Source organism: Elgaria multicarinata, chromosome 12 (genome assembly GCF_023053635.1).
Source record: "Elgaria multicarinata webbii isolate HBS135686 ecotype San Diego chromosome 12, rElgMul1.1.pri, whole genome shotgun sequence".
Lineage (NCBI taxonomy): Eukaryota > Metazoa > Chordata > Lepidosauria > Squamata > Anguidae > Elgaria > Elgaria multicarinata.
The window spans coordinates 20,119,778-20,133,540 of record NC_086182.1 but is presented as its reverse complement, the minus strand read 5'-3'; the positions used below and the strand labels follow the sequence as shown (position 1 = coordinate 20,133,540).

Sequence of the window (13,763 nt, the reverse complement as noted above, 5' to 3'; positions counted from 1 at the left end):
TGCCGCCACAGCATGCTGCTACTTAATGAAAGGTGATACGTCTTTATGAGGCTAAATAAAAACATGGGCAAATCGCTCCGCCCCAGCTCCTGCCATAGATAGATGCCATAGTCCGATATCTTTGGCAATCCCTTCAAACTGCTTGAATAAAGGCCAAACTAAATGTTATACACAAACGCATACTTAACCTTTTCCCTGCCTGCTGCTTTTCCGCTGGAACACCATCCCAGCCACTTCCCATACAAAGGGTACAGACATGAATCTGCAAAGGTAAACACATATCTGGAACCCCATGGGATGGGGGGGAAGCAGCTGAGGGGTGTTACAGCATAAAAACAGTAGGTGGGAGAAGAGTTAAACTAGCACACACACACACACACACACACACACACACACACACCATGTTTCTCTGCTAAAGGTTTGTTCAACAGACAAATCAGCCATCACCATTCAAGATTGAAATCTTCAATATACATACCTAGTAGTAAGTCCCATTGAACTCAATGAGGCTGACTACTAAGAACAGAAATAAAGGATTCCACGATAAATGATAACTTTACAAGTAATGTTCGATTGCTGTCTTAAGTTCACAGGCTAGCTAGCTCACTGATGACCGGGAAAATCTATTTCTCCATGTTCCTGCTGTGCATTTTACAATACTGCCTTTGCTGCAGCAAACTGCTAACTTACATTTCATCGCAATTGATTTCTGTCTAAGAAAACTTGACCCATTGTTGAGATGAGGGGAAAAGTGGCCCTGTTTGTGATTATCATGATTTATTAGATGCCTTCCTCAAAGAAATATTCAAGGAGTCTTACAAAAGACTCCTTGAATATTAAAAACATACAATAATTTTAAACACTTCGTCATCCCTCATTTTCAAATCTCTGAATGTTTATTGGTGAATCATTCAGAAAGGTGGACAACCTCTGAGCGATGTCAAGGCTACATAGGCCTCACCTGGGGTGAAGCTTGTAGACTGAGCCGTCGACACCCACTGTAATCTTCATCGTCTCCTCACTCCTGCTGTCCCTCATGCGATTAATGACGCCAGCCAGCCCAGCGGAGCACATCTGCGCCGCCCGTGTGGAAACACTCTCACAGGCCATACGAACAATGTCACAGTCCGTTGCCGAGGGCAACAGGCCAAAGGATGTCAGGATGTTGTAAACCTGCTTACGGTCACTGGGGTCACTGGGAACAACAAGAGTAAAGAGATCTCACTTCTGTTACTATGGAGGTGACTGGCATGTTTATCACCCCAGGGCTCGGTGAGAAATCAGCACCGGGAGGCTACGAGCAATCTATACACTTCACCTCATATATCTAATTCAAATAATATGGCATGCTGTTTGTAAATCAACTCAGTGGATGTGGACTGAGTGGTGATGCAATTTATACATCTTTTGGCAAGAGGTGACCAAGGAAGCACATGTTATGGTTACCCTAATGGCGATTGTTTTAAAGTTACTCGACAGGATGGTCTTCAGCATGTGTTGCATGTATCAGCCAACCACTACAATATCAGCCCATTTTTACACTGCCACTGTCTCCATTTATTTCTTTTGTGCCCATTGCCACGAATCCAGATGTACATGAGCAGTTGACCGTGCAGTGATGACAACTACATGGCCTCCTCATGGTTTCCATAATATGTGTGCAGCCTTGAAAGTCATCGTTGTCAGGAGCTTTTGGACTCAATCAGCTGTTATCTGAGATATTGCACCACATCTCTGCCGCCAACTAAGCTAGAAAGATTGAAGAGATTCTCAGAACATTGGTGCAAATCTGCAAGGAGCACAAATTAAGTGCTCCCCTGGGGGGTGGGAACTATTCCTTCTCTTGGTTCAGAAGTTGGGATATAAATATTTTAAAGGAATGCAATTAAATAGATCAAATAATTAATAGTCTGGTACAAATCAGAAGCAAGTTCTCTGCAGGCATCCATCTAATTCTCTCAAGATGTATATTGCTGACTGAAAGGCTTCTAGCTACGATTAGGCTACAACCTGATTAATTTTTGCTTTGCTCTCACATTATTATTGTTAAACATTCCTATACATGGGTCTATTGGAAGAAAACCCAGGCTCAATCTTGAGAAGATTACAGATACATCTGGCTGGCCCACCAGTTTTTTTCCACCTAGCCCCATCAAAAATGAAGTTAAATTCCATCCTAGATTGAAGACTCTTTGTTTCAATCTTAAAAGTAAATGTCAGTCATATAAATACCGACAGTCGTGATTTTACAAGCAAGTCTCAGCCACAAAGCGTTTTTATATACATTTTAATAGCTTTCCACAGAATACAACTGTGGACAGCATTTTTATGTGAGATTGCTGAGAGTGTTCTGTTAGCAATTCCTAGTCTCTTCACTACAGTTGCAAAGATATCCTAGGAGGGAAGCCATGCTAGTTAACCTAAGAACATCACAAGAGCCCTGCTGGGTCAGACCAAGGATCCATCCAGTGGCAACTGGTGTCTATAGACTTACTGCTTTCGGAACATAGGAAGCTGCCTTTTACTGAGTCAGACCCAGTGGAGGCTGCTGGTTCCTGTTTTAGTGGGGCTATGAATTTGTTTTGAGCTCCAGAATCCCTTATTCTTTATTATTATTTTATTAACAACATTTCTATCCCAGGTTCGAAGAAGGAATACTTGAAAGAAATGCCCTACCTTTCAATTTGTGAGAGGTAACGAGTTTCAAAAGATCCCCTGGTTTTCAGTTTCTCTGAAGCTTCTCCATTGAAGAGCAAGTTTTCATTGACAAGTTTTAGTAGCACTAGTCGTACAATCTCCCCCATGTATTTCCCTCCTATGATCTTCTCGTACCTGAGAAAGTGGAAGGGGTTAGTCAGCTTATTGGTACATAGACAGGTGTGGGTGGGTGCATGCGTATATGAGTGAAGGAAAGCCAAACAGAAAGACACAAATCACTATTTCGCTGGTGTGCATATATGTTGTGGGAGGTGGTGGCCGCAGCTTGTTAGATGAAATTATTGTGGCTTCTTTTATCATGTATCAAGATGGATTGCCTGACAACAGTGGTGGCTATTTTGTCTGAGCTGCAGGGAAAACAACCCTTTCCTGGACTCTGCACGTTTCTCTCAGCAGCAACTGTGCACGGGAAAGCATTAATCAACTGCACCTCAGAGGATTCCACATCTAGGAAGCATGCTTCTCTTTGCCGCAGGGGCAGCTACAGAGCCAGGAAAGGAACTCTGGAGATTTAAAAATAGCTCCTAACCCTGGAGCCTATCAATACTCCCCAGAGATTCTCCAAGGTATGACAGCAGGTCAACTGATTTCCGTGTCCACTCTTAAAATTTGTCTAATAGAGATGAACTACGTCACAGGGAATTTCCCTATGAGCTCAACAGACACATAACTGGCTTATAGGGCTAGCGTAAAGCATTCATGGTAGCTCACGGGACCGATCCTGTCATTAAGCAGAGTGAGGCAATGGCCTCAGGTGGTAGGTGCTATAGACAGCAGTGCCAGGGGACTGGCTGTTCCTCCTCAACTCCCCAGCTGTTTCCTTCTGTTGGAGGACAGAGCTGTGTAGGCCACACAACCTGTTCTTGGCCCCCCAAACTACCCTGCTGCTTCAGGTGGCTTTTGAATGAGGGATGAGTAGTAGGCGCAGGGCCGGTGCCAGACTATTTTGCGCCCTAGGCAAGGCGAGCTACTTGCACACACACTCAAAAAGATTGCCAACTTCAATTCAGCTGTTCAAGAGGAGTTTCTGAACTATTATATTTTCCTTTTTTTTAATGTTTTTTCTTAAAACAGCTAATTTGTATAAAACTGTGACCCTTAAAGGGCAGTACTGCGTCCCTCTGAGGTCTGCGCCCTAGGCGGCTGCCTAGTTGGCCTAATGGTAGCGCCAGCCCTGAGTAAGCGCCATCTTGTCCTCCACCTCGGGCAACAAAGTATCTTGTGCTGGTCCTGGTAACTCAGATACATCTCCCCACACCCACCCCATCCTCTCCTTGATCAATAGGGGAAGTGTGAAACCAAGGAAAGGAAGAAGCAGTTGCGTTAACTTTATCTGTCATATTCCTTACAGCTGCTGACCGGGGTTAAGCGAGGTCTCATCCACCACACGATCGTACTCCAGGAGAAATTCGTCCAGTTCTCCCGACGTCCCAAAGGCTCCCCATTCGGTGTTCACACACATCCGACCTTCGTCCCCTTCCACCAGCTCTACATTCTGCATCTCCTCCATGTAGCAAGCGTTACAACCTGTGCCTGGCGGAATGGAAACGCAGAGCGATTCTCCGTATCAGTCTTTGCACAAGTGTCATAGCATAAAACTCCTAGCATGACATTATTATTGTTCTCTGTGGGTTTTACAGCAGGGAAGGCTCTCAGGCATAATGTTATACAAAACATCAATAAACGGATACCCTGAATTCGTTCATTTACATAGGCATCATTTACATAGGCGTGCACATTAGGGTGTGCACCCAGGGATTTTATATAATAATAATAATAATAATAATAATAATAATAATAATAATAATAATAATAATAATAATATATTTCCTACCCGCCTCTCCAATTGGATCGAGGTGGGGAACAACAGCAAGCATAGAATACATAAAATACTGATTAAAAACATAGTATACACTGTTAAAAACATCCTACAAGCATACTAGAAGTATCCTAAAATTCTACTTGATAGGCCTGCCGGAAGAGATCAGTCTTGATAGCTTTCTTGAATGCTAAAAGACAGTCAACCTGAGGAACATTTATTGAATACTCAGTCATAAAGAACATTATTCATCTATTTATTAAACACTATAGACCTTGATGCCCTACTTTGCATTTGGCCTGCCTGACCATGGGAGGGCCATTGGGGTGGGGATGAGGAAACTCTCCCCAAGCCCCAGCATTGGTGGGCCTTTGTGGTGACACTGGCCTTTTCATTTTTCCTGCCGGGAGCAATGATGCTGTCTCGAAGGCAGCGGTTCTTCAGTGAAGTGATGGAGCAGCTGGAGGGCAGCCAGAAGGTAATTCCAGCTATGTCTGGATCTCCCTCTGGATCCCTAATCAATGCCCCCCTCAATTCAGCACTTATTGCTTGAGACATTAGGATGTGCCTGGGCACACCCGGCACACCCCTTGCGCATGTCTATGTTCATTTATTTACTTTAAAGCAGCTATTGGGGACTCCGACTTGATTGGAAAAGTTGTGGTGGGAGACAGGATTTGAATCTCTTCCTCCTGTTGAAAACGCCCCTTTAAACTGCACATTTAATAATTCATACAGAGAGATTATGGGACCATCTTTATTGTTCGGAGATATCTGAACTATTGCAATAACCATCATGAAATTTGAACAGTATCTGAAGCTACAATGGAATTAAAATGGAATAAATCATGCTATATATTTCCAGGCAGAGAAGGAAGTATCCAACAGACAACAGTGTACCAGAAGAGAAAGTGCTATTAATGACTAAATTACTTTTAACAGTATATCTAGATCAGGGTGGGCAAGTTACCCTTGAACGAATTTCAAGAAGGTGGGGGAAACTGAGAAGGAGTTTGGGAGAGTGAAAAATGGGAGAGGGGAGTTGGAAAAGATGGTGTGATGAATGGATGGGGGCAGGAGGGAAGCCCTCAAACAATCATTTCAGAAGTTTGGCAAAGAGGGGGAAACAAAATAGATGGTGTGATGGCCCTCTGATGAGCCCTATATGGCCCTTCCTGCTGAGCAGAAAGGGTGAGGGTGAAATAAAAGGACTGCGGGCAGAAAGATTGAGAGAGAGAGAGAGAGAGAGAGAGAGAGAAGGAAAGAGAAAAAGAGAAGGGTGACTCCACCCACCTTTACCTCTGGTCACACCCATTTTTCCTCTGGCTCTGCACATTGCCTGCATGTGGGCCCTGACAAACTACCCCCAAAGGATGCAGTCCTCAAGAGAGAAAAAAAGATTCCCCAGCCCTGGGCTAGATCTACACTACTGCTTTATAGTGGTATTGAAGTGCAGTGAAAATTGTTGGGGCACATTACATATTCCATATACCACATTCATAGTGTTATTTCCTGCTTTTTATCCCACATTATCCAAAATATTGCAACAAATGCCATTGTCTGTCCTACAAGGTATAAATGAACATAAGAGCATGAGAAGAGCCCTGCTGGATCAGACCGAGGGTCCATCTAGTCCAGTACTCTGTTCACCCAGTGGCCAACCAGCTGTAGACCAGGGACCAACTAAGCAGGGCACACTCCCACCCATGTTCCCCAGAAACTGGTACACACAGGCTTACTATAAGAGGGATACAGTGTTACCATGATGGGATCATAATGATTTGACACAAGGTGTAAATCTGGACCTGATCTAGATATATGGTTTATATCCCACGTAAATGTTAATCTTCTGAAAAGGTACTGTTGTACATTCTAGCCCATATACGTTTTGCAATCGCATTGCAGAAGGAAGCAGTACAAATACTGCTTTTGCTTCTTGGTCTCTCTCATGTGTAAACACTTCTTTGTCCCTTACCCAATGTTTATTCAACTAAAGCCAGGGCCATTTATGCCTGAATCATACCTGAGACATATTTATATACCTTCCAGAGTGATTTAACACTGCTGTGAATGGTGTCAATATGGGAACTCGTGTTGATAAAGGTAGCCCTTGATGCTGTCCATCAGATATATAAGGTATTCCCAGAAACTCTCAGGCAACACCCTGTCTACTTTAAGCACTTGTCATGGTTTTGAAAACATTCTTTCCAATCTATTTGCCATAGCATTACAAACTAGTCTTCTTCTTCAAATAAACAGGGTATCAGAATCTTTGCTTTCGACACCTTCTGGCACCTCCTCCCATTACAGGAAATGTCAGCACAACATGCTCCCTGAATGGTCTTTATTAATCTGAATTAGAATGATTCAGTGTCCTCGATCCTCCCAGAGTGCAGGACACGGAATAACAGGCTCAAGTTAAAGGAAGCCAGATTCCAGCTGGACATCAGGAAAAACTTCCTGACTGTTAGAGCAGTATGACAATGGAACCAGTTACCTAGGGAGGCTGTGGACTCTCCCACACTAAAGGCATTCAAGAGGCAGCTGGACAACCATCTGTCAGGGATGCTTTAGGGTGGATCCCTGCATTGAGCAGGGGGTTGAACTCGATGGCCTTGTAGGCCCCTTCCAACTCTGCTATTCTATGATTCTATTCTTCTTCAAATAAACAGGGTATCAGAATCCTTGCTTTTGACACCTTCTGGCACCTCCTCCCATTACAGGAAATGTCAGCACACCATGCTCCCTGAATGGTCTTTATTAATCTGAATTAGAATGATAGGGGACTTGTTTAAATGGGCAAGAACAACACATTAATTGTCATCCAGAATGGATCAGCAGGTGGTCTGCTGAGAATGTTAACAACCAAGGCCTCTTTTTAATTTATGCCAGTCAGCTGAGATCTAAGCTCTGCATCAGTCTCCATAGATAAGATAATCATGCCCAGGATGTGAAAAGCAATGGGGAGGGCCCAGAGGACAGTGGTGGTGGAAACTGGAGGCTCTGGTTTCAGATGGGCTGGCAATCCATTCTGGGTTTCAGTCAGAACCAGTTGGAATGTTAAAGGAGTTAAGGTGCTGAACACTGTCCCCAAATTAGATTCGGCATCTTGGATAGCTCCTTTAGAGTTCTGGCTGGTTCTGATTGAAACCCAGAATGGCTTCACAACCCCACCAAAACCAGAGCCAGCAGCCTCTACTGGTCAATGGTAGAGCACATGTGTTGCACACAGAAGGTCCTAGGCTCAATCCCTGGCATCGCTATTAGGAAGGATGAAGTAGAGGTTATGGGGGAGACCGTTCTCTCCCTGAGAATCTAGAGAGACACTGTCCATCAGTGTAGACCAGCATTCCCCAATGTGATGCCCTCCTGATGTTCTGCCCTTCACCTTCCATCAGTCTTAGCCAGCACAACCAATGGCCCTAAATCCAAGGAGCTGTAGTCCAAAACATCTGAAGAGCACTTGGTTGGGGAACACTGGAGGAGGCAATAAGGGGTTAGATATACAAATAGCCTGATCCAGTACATGACAGCATCCTATGTTCCATATAAAGCTGTGCCCAGTATGGACAAACAAGTATGAACACTCCAGATTGCAAGAGCATTGCCCAAGGTGAGCTATATACAATGGACTTACCCACTATCATGCCAACTTCACATCGGTGGTCCTCATAGTAGCAGGAGATCATGGTTGCCACCGTGTCATTGACCATTGCAACCACATCCATCTCAAAGTCCTACATAGGATTGAAAGGGATACTATGATATCAAAGACTCTTCAGAGGGGGGAAAAGACCCAGCAAAGAAAAGAGTAGTCATGCAATAGAATATTACAGTCAAGATACCCTTGGGGCATTGGAAGTAAAAGATAGAGCTCCAGATAAAATGGCAATTGTTTAATCAGGTCTTGGTATCTTATTGTAACTGTTTTTTAGCTGCTTTGTTTTAAAATTTTGTATGATAAAGATTTTAAATTATCTTTTTATTATGTTGTATTTTGGTGGTATAATTTTTTGAACCACCCAGAGAGTTTTGGCTATTGGGCAGTATAGAAAGGAAATAAAATGAAATGAGATGCCAAAGAATGGGAGAGCAATTAACCTCTGAACTTTGCTAGAGAACTTGAGACTACCCTCTTCATCCCTTTTGTATAAGACTGGGGAGGGGGGCGGAGCAGGAACTCAGGGACTCCTCACAGCACCAAAGAGAATTGCTTTTCCTCTGTTATCCCTCAGTGAGCTTTAAGATAGCCACCCTACCAACCACCATCCAGATCTGGAATGAGGGGATTGAAGAGTGAAATAAGAGTCCAATGATGTTCAGAGGAAACACTCTCCAATTTCTCCGATGTAGGAAGGACCTAAAAGCAGCCATGTTTCATGCCTGGCAACTCCAGTTAAAAGATCAGGTAGAAAATGGAAAGGAAGACCACTGCCTGAGATCCTGGATCAGGGCCAGCCCTAGATACTTTGCTGCCTGAAGCAAAAAAACAAGATGGTGCCCACCCCTTCCTTGTACAGAATGTAACTGAGGTGGTAGTTGAATATTACTTCAACGCTGGCGATGGGGCAATGCCACTTGCTACATTTGAGGCTCAGGGCAGGTCATGTGGAACACACAGCTCTGTCCCCAAATATCTCACCACCAATCCCTGCCCCCAGTATCCATTGCCTGAGGTGTCCATCTAACTCTACCTAATATTAGGGCCGGTCCCTTGGAGACCTGCTATAAGGCAAACCAGACAGTATTTGCCTGGTTTGGACAAATAGTCTGAGCTAGCATAAGGCAGTTTCCTATGTCCTTCAAAGCAACTGAGGAGAATTAATGTATTTATTTATTTATTACATTTCTATACCGCCCAATAGCCGGAGCTCTCTGGGCGGTTCACAAAAATTAAAACCATTCAAAGTATAAAACAACAGTATAAAACCATAATATAAAATACAATATAAAAGCTCAACTAGATAAAAACAGCAGCATGCAAAATTACAAATTTAAAACCATGTTATTTAAAATTTATAGATTGTTAAAATGTTGGGAGAATAAAAAGGTCTTCATCTGGCATCTAAAAGCATATAATGTAGGTGCCAAGCGAATTAGAAATTTATTAGAAATAATTTTATTTTCATCTCACCCCTCGCCGTTTGATAGCATCTCTCAAAAGTCCTACTATGTTGTTCCCTTCAGCTCCTGATGCTTTGAAGCCTTTAGTCCAATTCAACAGGATCCCCTATAGAAGAAGAGATGAAAAAGATTAGACTAAATATTCGCAAATGATCATAATTTCTTTGGCCAGAGTGAATCCCATATTGAGCTGCCATATATATTTTTTAAACTGTTAACTATGAGTGGCAACCAAACATATAGCAAGATGACAATTGGGAAGGTGCAAAAGGTCCTAAAAACTATTACAGCAAAGATCCTAAAAACTTTTGCTGAGGGAACTGAACTGACTGCCTATTTGCTATTGGGCCAGATTTAAGGTTCTAGCACTAGTGTACAAAGCCCTAAACAACTTAGGACCAGGATACCTGAAAGAGAGCCTTCTCCTTCACCAACCTGCCTGGCCACTGAGGTCATCTGGGGGGGGGGGCATATTCCTGGTGGTTCCATATGGACCTATGGTCCAATTGGAGTCTACCAAGAGAATAGCCTTCAGTGTGGTGGCCCCCTTCCTATGGAACTCCCTGCCTTTGGAGGTCAGGAAGGCATCAACATTGTATTGTTTTTGGCACCTCCTGAAAACATTATTGTTCCAACAAGCTTTCCCAGAATGACCAGGCATGGTTCAATCTGTACCTTGTTCTTTTAAAAAGTATTTTTAATGATATTTTTATTCTGTTTTTATTCTTTTATTCTATTTGTTCACTGCTCCAAAATCTTTGGATAATGAGCAATATGTAAATATTGTAAATAAATAAATATTGCTGTAAGCTGTGCACATGGTGGATTCATTTGATTGGATAGTTCAATCTTTTTTGTGTGAGACTGTCCCCTTCTGGTAATGTTATAAGAACTAGGGATGTGCTCCGCTTCTAATCGGACACGCGAATTAGAAGCGGAGCGGGGTGCTTCGCCTCCCCTTAAGGCGGAGGCGAAGAGGATTGGGGGGCCGGCGGAGCGTGGCGAAGAGGATCGAGGTGAAGGCGGATCCTTCGCCTCGATCCGGAGCTCCGCCGGAAAGGTAAGTGGGGTTTACCGGGCCCTGCCGCAGTCGCTGTCGCCCATGCGGCGACAGCGGCAGGGCCCGGTAAACCCCCCTCCTCTCCCTTACCTGCCTCCGTCCGCGGTCCCTCGGCTTCTTCAATTGAGCCCGCGGTTCAACCAGGAAGTCTAGGCCGCACTTGCACAATAAGCACACTTGCATGAGTGCACAATAAGTGCCTTGTGCAGAGTTGCCCATAATGCTCTGGCAGCAGCGTGCACTCCTATATTCTTTGGGCTACTGTTATAAGTGGTTTACTAGCTCAAATGACTAACTCTCACAGGAAAAAGTTCATGCACGGCACAGCAGGAAAAATCCCCAACTCAAATCCCACCTTGTCGATGTCTTCATGGCGAACAGGGAAGGAAAACGTGAAGCCTAGAGGTAGCTTTTTATGTTTCATGTGATGTTTGTCTAGAAAGTCAGAGATGCATTCTGAGATGTAATCAAAGAGCTGGAAAAAAATACAAAAAGATCCATTAACGTTTACTAAACATTTCCCTTCAGTTTTTGCATTCTGCCTTATTCAACAGCTGCCCACCACGGGTTCGAAGCATCCTCCTCAGGCAGCCAGGTGAAAAGGAGTAGACAGAGTTCCTACATACAAGGAGACACATGCTGTAAGGACCTCTTCAACACAACTATTAAACTTACAGAAGAAACCTTGTCCTCTTTTGCATCTGGCTACTGCACCTCACCTCTAGGACCGTATTTCCTTTCAATGGAAAAGAATTTCCATCCAGGAAAGAAAGAAAAAAATCATAGCCCAAATTCTCTGTCACCATGATCCTCAATCAAATCTCATTGTTATGTTGCTTTTGAAGATCCCCAAAACACACAACCTATTTAAAATACAACACAACAACCATCGAAAACCATTCAAGCCAGCAATATAATGATGGGAAAACTCTGTTAACTGTGCTGGTTATTCTGTTTACTGGGAGCCAGTTCAGATGAGGCTTTTACAGCGCAATTACACAGCCTCATTCACGGAATTTTATGGGAGATCCAACTGTCATCGTCACCACCCACTTGTAATCCTCCCATGTTTTCTGACCCCTTCTTCTGTCTTCTTTCTTACCACAGAAAATCCATTAACAAAATACAAAATGGCTGTGCCATCTCTTCTGAGAGTTAGATGGAAGACGCATTTCTATTGAACACACTTGTTTATTTAAAAGGACGTTACTTAGAGTAGAACACTTTGGCTAGCCCGTAGAAATGGAAGGCGGGAGAAGCAATAGGCAGGATATTTTTGCAGGGTACAGAGTTGCTTTTCTATGCCCAGGTTAAATAAAACAAAGAAATCATAATTACAATGAGTAGGCTTGGCAAGGGAGGTTTGGAGCCCTTGATTTAAAATCTCTCTTTCCTGTTGTCTAATTTTAGATGTTTGAGACATCAATTGTGTCCCACTAGATGGCAATCTACCCTCTAACTCATGCAATACTATATTGGTTTTGGAAATAAGAAAGCTCCATCAGATGAGTGTTTTAATCCACACTCTTTACTGGGCACTCACAGATTTTCGCAGGTCTCTCTCACAACGATGTCTGCCCCTCGCCCCTTCTAGCCTTCTTCACGCGACAAAAAAACACCCCAGTAAGTCTGACTTATTTTTAAAGATGGAAGCTGCCGTTATCTCCTGCTGTGTGCAGGAGAAGCAGCGGAATCAAAATGGCCCACTGAATGGGCCACGCACAAGTTGTTCACTTCCTCTTTCAAAAGAGGAAGTAATGAGGGACAAATGCACAGGCAGAGAAGCGATGGTAAGCAAACGTGATTTCCCCGTGTGATGATGCTCAGAGAGCTTTATCACACCAGCGTTATACTGTGCAATCACTGCGAATTGCATGCAAAAGACTCAGAAGTTTTCCACCTTATAATCTGCTTTGATTGTGAAGTGCTCCCATGCATCCTGCTTTAATTGTGCTTCAAAGCCAAAAGATTCGCCATATTTAGCCCCTACTTTCTGAGCGTATCTTCCGAGCCGCGGCTGGGGTGCAGGAGCAGGATTTTAAACAAATGCTTACATCTGCGTAAGCTTTAAAGATAAAGACACCAAAATTGGCACATCAATAGATATTAGGGAGAGCTTTAAGCATACTAAATTTGAATTGAATTGGGTCATCCGTTGATTTTTTACATTTCCCCCCTTAAACTCACTTCCTGGTATGCAAAGGATCGCTGTCGCCCGGTAGCAAAAACAACAACAACCGTGAAAGCTAAGCGCTACGGGGATAATCTGAGGGAAGCAGGTACGTGTGATAAAGCTCAGAGTCTATTCTTTTGGTCGGACCCACAACAAACTGATGCAAATGACATACACTTGGAATTACTGAGCCCAAGGTAGTTGTTCTTGGAGTACCTGAACTGAACAGAGTTCACAGTTCTTCGACATCAAAATCCACTGCTGGTGATTCCACTCATTCCTCATTTCACAGTATAATTTAGAAAAGGGGAAATCAAGGCAGGCAGAAATCTTTAGCTCCTCTACTGCAAATCACCCAGAGATCTACCAGTCAACCCAGAACTTCCTTCCACCTATTAAAGAACCATCACATCTAATTGGGCCCTTACTTCACAGGGTTCACCTAATGAGTCTCTGCAAGTGCTTTCCCTGTACATTTGTCCACCATATTCAGTGAGAAGAACTGATAGAGGAAAGCAATCATTTTTACACCTTATGAAATTGGCAAGTCTCTTACCACCGTATAATTTCCACCACATATACAAGCAGCATGGGTTATTGGCATCATTTTCTTTCAAGGGGCATCAGAGCCACTCAACCGATCAACATCAGTAAGGTGTCATTTAAAAGCCCACAGCATATAGACTAAGATGATCTGGTTCAATTCAATAAAAATTGTTCATAGACCTCAGAATTCAAATTATAAGGTCGCCCAGTAAGCAATCCCGTGATCAGCCCCCACTCAATATCCTTGGGGAGCTGCTAGGATTCTAGGGTCCCAACTGGGCCTCCACTTTAAATTTCCCTAGTGGCTTGCAGATGAGCGTATC

At 43.5% G+C, this 13,763-nt stretch overlaps 1 protein-coding gene across 1 annotated transcript in view; it reads right to left on the bottom strand.

The window, feature by feature from the left end:
• GCK (glucokinase) overlaps positions 1-13,763 on the bottom strand; it is a 38,017-nt gene that overhangs the window by 1,095 nt on the left and 23,159 nt on the right. Inside the window, exons 4-9 of the mRNA XM_063139235.1 lie at positions 11,077-11,196; positions 9,672-9,767; positions 8,175-8,274; positions 4,068-4,251; positions 2,677-2,832; positions 962-1,195 (exon numbers count right to left, since the gene is read on the bottom strand). Of these exons, the coding sequence (XP_062995305.1) occupies positions 962-1,195; positions 2,677-2,832; positions 4,068-4,251; positions 8,175-8,274; positions 9,672-9,767; positions 11,077-11,196 (890 nt within the window). The remainder of the gene's footprint in view (positions 1-961; positions 1,196-2,676; positions 2,833-4,067; positions 4,252-8,174; positions 8,275-9,671; positions 9,768-11,076; positions 11,197-13,763) is intronic.